At 39.5% G+C, this 10,847-nt stretch overlaps 1 protein-coding gene across 1 annotated transcript; it reads left to right on the forward strand.

Moving 5' to 3' along the window:
- Positions 1-1,883: 1,883 nt before the first annotated feature.
- LOC140944577 (myeloperoxidase-like) lies at positions 1,884-6,356 on the forward strand. The gene is made up of 5 exons (XM_073393700.1): positions 1,884-2,158; positions 2,733-3,475; positions 3,583-3,761; positions 4,647-4,948; positions 6,092-6,356. The coding sequence occupies exons 1-5, from the start codon at positions 1,884-1,886 to the stop codon at positions 6,354-6,356; spliced, it is 1,764 nt and encodes a 587-aa protein (XP_073249801.1).
- Positions 6,357-10,847: the final 4,491 nt, after the last annotated feature.

Genomic DNA, 10,847 nt, shown 5'->3' on the forward strand with positions numbered 1-10,847 from the left:
CTCGAGTGTCATCGCGATCAAAGAAAACACGATGCGGATTGTTCTATGAAGGGGCTGAGCCAATTTTATTACCCAGTAAATTAAACATCCCCCGCAAAAGTTGCCCAAGCGACTTGTTTCAAATTCAAGACGAATGAAAGCGATTTTTCAGAATTCTTTTGTGCTTTCCGCGGATCGTTCATGCTAATGTTGGGTGAGGATTTTTAAGATATTGGACGTATTTACACAGATACTGAAGAAAATTTCCGCATTTCAATCGAAACCGCTAGCCGGAAAACGGTGGAAAAAGGGATTAAAGAGAGAGATAATTTATTCAATCAGGCGTTAAGGATCGAGGTAGAAATTGATTGTTCAATCATCTGAGCTAGAAGCTCATTTTAAAACGCACAACAATCTCTTCTAATTAACACAAACCAAAGTGAAATATGTATTTCACATTAAAAGATCTTAAAAACCCTAACTGTTGAGTACAGTGATTTTTTAAAATTATAAAAATTATCCTAAGATAGGTCAATGAGTTAAAATAGACTAGTCCTAGTGATAAACTAATCAAAACATTAAAAATAAATATTCCCAAGAATGTGTGTAAATATTGTTTTTATGGAAACAGGCAAAATCGTATGCTGTTCATATGTAATTTGAGCTCTGTTATGAAGTCTTAAAATTCTGCGCAATTAAACAAAAACTTTTGTGATCACCATTGAAGTTGATATTCTATAGTCAGTTGCAACAAACAAAACATCGATAAATAGGAAACACTCTCGAGGCCTTTCAAACTTGAAAAAAACCTTTAACCTAAAAGGTGAGAGAAAACATGGAATGCTAAAACGATAAATTGTTGTTAATGGTTTTTGCTCTCGGTAACGTAAAACAAAATGACAGGGTCGGCTGTTGGTTCAAGTTCCCTGGGTAGCACACATGCATGTCCAGCTTATTATTCTATCAACCTTTTAAAATCATCATAACGCCTGGATTGTCAACTCGAGAACCAGACAAGTCTGAAATCTCCCCTGCGAAATTATCACTTATAATACTTGGTCCTGCTCGAAATCTAGGATGGTGGCCATGTTGAATTTTGATAAAGATCGTTCAAGTAAGAATAAAAATACGTGGGGTATCAACAAGTTATAATTAACACTTCTCTTTTTGGCACTTCTAAGCTCAAAAAAGTCGTTTTGTGGCTTGATGTTATGTTGCTAATGACGTGATACGTGTGGTAACCAACCAGCTGACCAACCGACCGTCTCGAAATTTTCCTTAAATGTGGATTGAGAATAAATGAATGACAACCGAAGGAAAGATTTTTACGGCTGGAAATTTTTCTTTTACTTTAAGGCTACTTAAACATTTGTTTATCATATCGTGGACTGGCAGAGACTTGTCATTCCTTGGCTTTATTACAATATAATATTTAATTTTGGACGCGTGCATTATTTATTTATTTAAGTTGCGTGTACATTTAGTTCGTTTAATAACAACTTACTTTTGCTTTGCTTTATTTTCCTCACTTATAAGTGTTGTCTGCAACTGTGCTCACACGGCGGGTGGCTCCTCCTAAAATGTTCTGCAATTGGTATAGGATTTAATGGAGGCGAAACCAATTGTGGAATTGCACGCATTTTAGGCATCCTACTGGTGAACAGTTGAGACACGTAGATATATTTTTTAGCAACTACTATAATTTGCAGTCTGTCTACTTTGAATTACCATGTTACATGCTATGCCTAAACAACGGCGTCATAATGACACCAGAAAGTGAGTTTTTATCACCATTATCATTTTGTGCTGGTTTTCGTCATACACTGACATAAAATTTGTCTATCCACTGACGACTGACGACTCGCTCTCTGGTATGTCAATTAGTGGCATTGTTGAGCCTGGGAATGGCATTCTCTAACTTACCTGATCTTAAAGGCTCAGTCGAAGACATAAAAACAGCCGAACCTGAAATCGGAACGCTGGGTGAGATCGCTGCCTTAGATGAAATTAGCGATGACAACCTGTCTGAAGAAGACGACGATGATTTTGGTGAAACCGACAATGAGAAGTTGGCCGAGGATCCATTGGCAGCAAGATATATTTCACCTCCCAGAAAGCGCCAAATACTAAGTGAGGCTAGGCGTCGCGTCTTGCCAACATTATTGGCAAGAATATGTACGTGAGACCAATGAACCGAAAGAGGGAACGACAAACAGCCATGAGAAAGTATTACCAGGCATTTGTACACGGGGGAAAGAGCTTTATTAGTGACGCCGACTGGCTGACAGCAAAAAGGAGTGAAAGATGTAGCACGTGTTTCTTGTATGAACTCTGCAAACGAAGGCGTATTCAATGGTTGTTGAACATCAACGGCAGACTCCCTTTGTAAGTAATTTAGTAATTTTTTGGTTATGAACCACATATAAACCTACCTCAACATGCTAGGAAAATTTCTCAAGCTATCCTTGCCATAGCACTATATCTCCATCGTCAAAGCAAATCTGCTAGAAATAACTTTCCAACAATTTTAGGGGAACAAAAACTTATGGATCAATTCAGGTTTCTGGGAAACTGCCCACCTACCCCTTTCCTAACTCAACGTCAACATTTGTGTCTCACTTGGGGAAAAATGTTGGGTTAGGGGAGGGGTAGGTGGGTAGTTTCCTAGAAACCTGAATTGATCCAAACCTTTTATACCTGTTTTCTGAATTCTCTCGCGGTCTTTATTGTTATCTTATTTGTCTGCTTATCAGGAATGTAAGGAGGAGGATGTGCAGAAGAAAACTCGTCCGAGTAGCGATTAATGTTTACCCCGTAACTACAATCAACATACGATGTGATCCAAATGCACCATTTCGAACCATTGACGGGGCAGCCAATACAACATTCAACCGACTTTTACCTGCTGATTATGGCAACTGCATCTCAACTCTTCGCCGGGCGAGAAATGGTAGAAAGCTTCCGAACGCGCGGGACGTAAGTCGATTTGCCCATGGAAGCAACGCGGACCGAACCAATCCGAACTCTACAATACTGACCCACTTGACTATGATTTTTGCACAGTTTATGGATCACGATTTTACTTTGGGCCAGGGCCAAGGCATTAACTGCGAGCCACCCACCAAAAATCCCGAGTGCGTCAACATAAGAATTCCTAGAGACGATGCAATATTCCGGAATCGGGAAGTTAATTTTATCGAACTGGAGAGGGATGCTCCTAGCAAGTCAGCCTCCTTCTGCAAACTGGCCCCTCGAGAGCATACAAACACTCTAACAGCCTACATTGATGCTTCTAACGTTTATGGATCAACTGAGGAGGTTGCTGATTCGATTCGCGCGCCAGATGGCTTACTAAGAGTTATGGAGCATCCAGATGGTGTAAGGTTTATGGATTTGCTATCTGCACGTACCGAGACGCCGGAGAGTTTTTGTCCATCGATAGATCCAAACAGACCGTGTTTTTTGGCAGGAGAAAGTAGGAATAATGAGAACCAAGGTGAGAACCGTATTGCTTTGATGTTCAATGGTCTTGGTGAAAAGTGCCAAAAAATTGACTTTTTTCAACACAGAAGCTTCAATTTAGGGTTATTTTGTAACTTTCAGGTCTTAGTTCAGTCCATACCATATTCGTGCGCCACCACAACCGCATCGCCACGTTTTTCCGTAAAAGGACAAGATGGGGACCCGAAAGGATTTACCAGGAGACCAGAAGAATCGTCGCAGCCCAATTGCAAGTGATTACATACAACGAATTCCTGCCATTAGTTTTGAGTGAGAGAACGGTAGGTTTTTTGCATGAAAAATAATAATAATTACAATAACAATAGTGATGATGATAATGACAATCCACTTGAATTTGAGCCTGCGATCAGTCGAAAACTAGTGACTTGTCAGCGGATAACTTAAGAAAAACACGCAACCTCGAAGGGTCGACACCTTGATACGGTCATGAGGTACTGGTCAGCAGATATCCTGTTTTGACATCTGTCAATTGACCAAATTATGGATGTGCAATATCAGGTTGCAGGCTCCCACGCTAGCTAGAAAGTGTGAGATTTCACATTGGTTCCCCTGTGGTGCGGACGGACAGGTGTTCGGACGGATGGTCAGACGGACGTTTGGTCACGTGACTACCAATATTTCTCGGATAGACAGATGACCAAATTTTCTTAGCTATGGAGCTGCGCTAGCGCGCGCGTGGAGCTCCGCTATAACTTGTAGCTGTGCTAATCAGGTTATAAAACCCTGATCCTGAAAAAAAAAACGTGAGAATTACCCTAATCCCACTCAAGCTGAATCTCTTAAAGCGTTTAAACTGGCAGAAGTAAAGTGCATTTTCAGCAGCATAGTAAATATGAGGAAGTCATGTACTAAACCTATATACGAGTTAAGGAACAGAGTAGAAGCCGTACCATAACAATGGGAATTTTTTTTCACAGGATGTGGTTTCACATTATTTGAATGTCGGTTCATTGGAGGATCCTATGTTTGCCGTGTTCAATATTGTTTTTTTTTCCTATTTTTGTTTTATTTTCCTCACCACATAAAAAAGGAATGCTCTGACCCGCTCTAAATTTAAAAGTAGAACATGTTGCTCTGATTATAGAAGGAAAGCAATTGTTGTTCTTGTTTTTTGCTGTTGTTTTTTTTTTTTCCGTTTTACACAGATCACAAAGTTTGGTCTCAGGCTACTCACCGGAACGAGGTTTTTCAATGGCTACAACAGAAGAGTTAATGCTCAAATGACCGCTGGGTTTTCCGTGGCTGCCTACCGATTTGGCCACACCTTGATTCAGGAGTGGTTTCGACGATTCAATCAACGTAGTTTCCAACACAGAGAAAAATCAGAATTTCGGCCCATTCCTGTATTGGACTTTGAAAATCCACAGTACTTGTACGAGACATGTCAGGGAGGTGTGGATGCCATTTTGAGGGGATTAATTAAGGATCCCGCGGGAAAGGCTGACGGGTAAGTAAATGAAAACTTACTTAAATGCGGGTTCTTTATCTACACAAGCAAGCTTGAAAAATGGAACTAGATTTGTGGAGGAGTGAAAATGATTGAATTGCAGAGAAGTAGGAAGAAGGAGGGTTAAGTCAAAAATATGTTGTTGTTTTTTTTAACTTGAAAGATTAAGTCTGCCTTCACCCTCAGACTAAGCATAATTCGCACGCTAAGAGAGAGTGACCCGGAACTGGAACATTTGTTTCATTCTGCAGTGGACAATGAAAGCGGCAGAAAATAGAATTTGCATAATTACGTTAAGACACGCCACAGGCGAGTTATTGCTTATTCCCCCTTCGAGAACAAAAATTAATCAATAAACACTTTTCCTAGTTTTTAGTCAACCAACCAAAATCCAAGACATTCATCGATCTGAAAATAACTAAAAAAAAAAAAAACATGTCAAACCGGTTAACCACCTAAATTAAAAATAGCACAGGAGCTTATCTGAATGTTAAACATGAGATAAAGGCAAATGGCTATGACGTCATCGGCGTTAATGTACTCTCCCGCACGTCAAAGAGATTCTCTCGCAAAAATGGATAAATCAGTGCGCCCTGTACTACTATTCCATTTATTTTGATCTGTAATACAGTCAATCGGACACGCCCTAAGTATAACTGAAACCATTTTTGGCGAAGTTTTGATTGCCCTAGACACCACGACGTTACCTCGGTTAAGAACAAACAATAGTCTGCTCTTGCCATTAGTGTAAAAATTGTTTTTTGCTTCAGGCAGTGGTCTTTTCATGCCGAGTTTGGTCCACCTGTAATGGAGGAAAAACTGCATGTAACTGTTTCGAGATTGCACTTTTGTTTTTGTCATAAGATTACTAAATTAAGTAGTCGTAAATTGAAAGCTTGGGAATTTGTTTGACTTTGATGGGTTAATGAGGGTCTTAACAACCTCCTCCCTCCATTTAACTAAGATCTGACACCTGATGGAAATAGGGCAAAGTTTGCGGGTACAGCATCTCCTGCCAAGTTTTAGTAAACCTTTGTTAAATCGTTAGAAAACATGGAGTTCAACAGAAAAAACGTTTGAGGTCGAGGAAATGGTAAATGTTTTTTTTTTTTTTTAATTTATGGATTTTGCTATTTATAACAGGAGATTTTCCAGCTCTGTGCAAGAAAACCTAAGAAGGGGTGAGAGCGATTTGTCTGATCTAATCAGCATCAACATCCAAAGAGGGCGTGAACGTGGAATTCCGGGATACACTAAGTATCGAAACCTTAGGTTATGCGGACTGCGAAAGGTGAGATCGTTCGACGACTTGGTACGAATCGCCGGCTTTGCCCTGAGGGACGTGGCTAATTTGAGAAGAATTTACAGAAATGTTCATGATATTGACTTTTTTGTCGGTGGTGCGTAATATAATATCATACCTTTCACTTTTAAATTGTTAATTTTTCAATTGTTAAGATTTAAATAGCAGTTATTTTCCTAAGTCAAGAATTACAAGTTTGTTGAAGATGATAATTCAGCCTTGAAAATTCCTTAAGACCAGGAAAGCTCTGACATACTGGCAAACTTCAAGAAAAAAATTCTGAGCACTTTTCACTAACGATAAGAGGTTGAAAAAGTGGAACATTCCTGTTCGCGGACGTTTTCACCAGTGGGTCAGTCTTGGATACCTTGCGCTTGAGCTATTGATAATCCGTTTATTTTAGAGATCCATCCTGACCATTGGATTCTGAACATAGGAAAAGACCCTGAGGGACAAGTTTAAAACCATTGTATTCTTTCTTATATACGCACATTGATGATGCAAGCTTTATTTTTGATTGCTCCCCTTCTCAGGAATGCTAGAACCGAGACCTAGTGATGGAGGAGTTCTGGGACCTACTTATGAAGTAAAAGGCTACGGGAATATAGCGAACATAGCAAGCTAGCATTTTTTAGTAACCCTCTCTCGAAGTCAGGAGAATGCCTGCCACCGCTGTTAAGGTTTCTTATCTTCGATAATTTGAAAACGATTGGCTTACACAAATAACCTGCGCCTTTAACATGCTGATGGTCTATTCCCTAAACAAGTTTTGCCCAAATTTTGTGGCCGACTTTGGTTACTGGTTTTAAGCATATGACTTCATGATTGACATCAGTTTAAGTCACTTTTAAGCTTAAATGCGACTTTCTTGCACTTGTTAATTCAGGAAACAGATAAAGTGCCCTTGAACGCTGCATAATCCTTTATTTCAACATATCTTAAAAGTTGAGCCCCCAAAAAATAGTTAATCTGAATTGCAGCAAAATTCACGATGGCGATCACTTTGCAGGACGTCACAAGTACCAAAAAAGGCGATGTCTAATAGGCCTTTTTCAAAAACATCATAATACTCGTTGTTGTCCCTCAAAAAGTTTGCATAAGCATCATTTTCAAAGTCTCTTGGGGCGATTGGAAGAAATCCTCAGTACAGTCATCTCTATCTAATTAAAAGACGGACATCTTTGTGACAGGCATTAAATTATCCGTCTAAGTATGATGTCCGGTAAGAGAGAGTTGACTGAAATGTGAAAAATGAGCATGTGTCCTTCGTTCCAGACCAATAACACTTTGGTTTGTTTCTTACAGACTAGCTGAGGATGTTAACGATCACTCCGATAATTTGGCATACGATGATGTATAACGCCGAGCCTTTAATGTCAACCACACTAGCAAAGAAGTAACTTTACAGTATTCTTGATTCGAGTGATTTTAGTTTATTCTCAATGTTTTTCATGCTTAAATAGCACTTTGATTAAACGACCATGCTAAATAGCTATTCTTAAAACGGCCAACTGCTATGAAAATTGCCAGGCATCATGTTTTGTGTAAAAAGGAATTCAATAAATATTTTGCTTGGCTAACGACATGCGTGGTGTTTGTGTGTCTAAATTTATTTCCGTACTAAGAAAAAGCCCATTGCCATCTTTTCTTAACTCACCCGTGATTTCTTCGAATTAGAAAGATGCAAAAGCAATGAACTTGGAAAGATTTTGATTTTGACTTACAATAATTGATCACGCTAACATGTACACTTCCTTGGTAATTTTGGATCTTCTCCAAAATCCAGAAAACAAACTTGTCTCAAAGAAAAATTCTGATGTACGACATATCATCTAAGTAATCATGCATTGTTAATTGTCAAAAGGACTCTCGTTATTTATAGAAATCCTCTTCTTAAGTCAGCCAATCAGCATCAACCACAATCGGCGACAAAAATAGTTGAGACACTTCGCCCTAGAGGGGCTTTCTGAGACTTTACTGACCTCCAGAGGGAAAAAAAAGCTTTTCCTGCCCCATCCCCTCCATGCAATGTTATGCCGCAGTTCGAGCTGCCTATAGAAAACAACAAACACCCCAACTTTGAATGGACTTTGTTCTCTGTGTAGTTACCCTATTTGAGTACAATGTCTCAACAATTTTGTCGCCGATTGCAGTTTTATCCTCTGTGTTATAATCCCTATTAGTTATCACCAAATCAGTGGATAGCGATTTTCGCGCGTTCTGATTGGCTCCCGTAACTCGGACTATCCTTGGATATTCATTGTTTTAGGACGAGATTCAAAATGGCTTCTCGTTTCGCGATAGTTTCGAAAGATGAAATTTTTGCGGTAAATGAAGCTGCTGCACCCACAAATACCAAGAAAGAGACAAAATTTGGCTTGTAGGCATTTACTGGTCGGTGGAAACAAAATTTCTTACTGAATTTGCATTAAAATCATAAAATTGATCTCCGAAACACTGTCAATTGCAACGCAAACAAACTATAACTAGGTGACGTCTTTTATTTACAAAAAGTTCCTTTTTTATTTTTATCCAACTGATGTGGTTAATACTAAAACAACTACCCCTCTCAGGGTCGGTGGACAGCGCTATATATATCCACCACTATTCACCTCCCCTTCGGGGGATTGTTTTATATTATTAGACTGAAACATTGGATAATGCAATTAATTCTCGAGCTCTGGCTGGCTTAGCCATCATGGTACATTATACCATGCTCTCCAAGTATGATAACTGTACGCGTCTGCTCAAAATTAAAAACAAGCTGAAAATCGGCTGTTCTTACAAATTAAGTCGGGAACAATTCTCGCCATTTTGTGGACGTTTTAAATGAAACAGTTATTCCACTCGCGCTTGTTGGATATGAGATGATTATAGCCAACTCGGTGCTACGCTCCTCGTTGGCTACCTGCCATCTCATATCCAACGCGCACTCGAGGAATAATTGTTAATTAGGGAATAATTTCACCTGCGTTTGGCCTAAATTCTAATAAGTTCCCTCGCCTAAAGGCACTGACGCGAATTTGGACAAAACGGGAGTAAAATTATTCCAACTCTCGTTTCACTCATCATACAGTGCTAGTACGTAGGGAGCTTAAGCAACCACGACGGAGATGTCAACGAGAACGGCAAAGAAGAAATAGGTTTGGATGAGCAAAACGACAACTTTGCACGTGCATCACGCTTTTTGCACATTTTTTTGCCGTCACTGCACGACTACGACATGAAAAGACCTAATTTCACGTTTTGTGGAGGACGTAAAGACAAGACAACCACTTTCTTGTTCTTTTCCTGAGTTTTGATGCAGTCTTTTAGAACTCAACTCCAGAAAAAAAATTATGCCAACATTTGCCGAATTGAACGAGATGGAATAAGCGCGATAAAGTTTGAAGCAGCGCGACCTCTCTTTTTGAGTGACGTTTCTGTAACCGCACCATCGTCGTTGCTTAAGCTCCCTTGTGTCAGAATTACGACCGCAGGTATACTGGATTTTTCTTCAGAGAAATTCTAGTGTTCTATGGCTTTACGAGATATGCGTTATTGGCCAAGCGTGCGGTCAAGATGGCTGGATATTGGCCACGTTCTTTTTCGCGTTGCGTCAGTCAATAAAAACGCTGTAAAGAACGTAACGAGGCCAATATTCAGCTATCTTGACCGAAAAAGCTTGGTCGATAAAGGATTTATTATATGGCCAAAAGAAGAATTTTTCTTGCGGGACCAATGCGGGAAATCCCGGGAGGGCAAGATTGGCCCATCTTGCCCGCTCCAATGGTTATATATGCAGTGCTGGCGAGATCTATCGTAGATCAAAACACATCAAGTAATCAGAGAAAGATCGATAGAAGGTCCAAACGTGCGTGATCGGGTGACCTGCGTCTTATGCTCTCCATTAACTCTAAGTGGAAGTCCAAACGAATGCTGGCTGCATACGTGCCACGTATGCGTAATAGCACCCTGGAGATTAGGAGTTTGGCATCTATTTTCGCCCACAATGATCGTTCCACTTGTAATTTCAAGAGTAACTGGTACTCTGAACTTCTTTTTTTGTGCCGCTGCTAAGTACTTTTAAAAACGAAGTACGTGAGCAAACGTAACTCCAAAAATTACGTGAGTTGACTATAACGAAAAAATATATACTAAAGAAATTTAGTGGCCAACAATAGCGCTTTTGTTATGCATGATCTGATTTTTCCGCGCAAGATGATTGACAGCTTGTACTTCAAGTAATAATCTTGTGAACAAGTGTGAAGCCATTGATTGTTTTCTACACAGCGATCAGGTTTTCAAGTGCTTTTGAATCAAGTGTTTAATTTCTTGAAGCTAACTTAACTTCTAGGGTGAAGTCAACAACTGTTGGCCTTCCAATTCAAGTGCACCCTTAAGAAAAAATGAAAACACTCGTATATTTAAGGTAAAAGTTGAATTAAAGCCATTGGAAAAACCGTGTACAATCAAACCAAAACAAAGCAAAAGCGTCATAAAATCTTAGAGAGGTTGTATTGGGTAGTTTGGGACTTCAAGTCTTTTCTTTGAACGTTTTTTTGTTTTGTTTTTGTTTTGTATTTGTGTTGTTTTTGTTTTTTTATTTCTCTAACC

Source organism: Porites lutea, chromosome 7 (genome assembly GCF_958299795.1).
Source record: "Porites lutea chromosome 7, jaPorLute2.1, whole genome shotgun sequence".
NCBI classification, from domain to species: Eukaryota; Metazoa; Cnidaria; class Anthozoa; order Scleractinia; family Poritidae; genus Porites; species Porites lutea.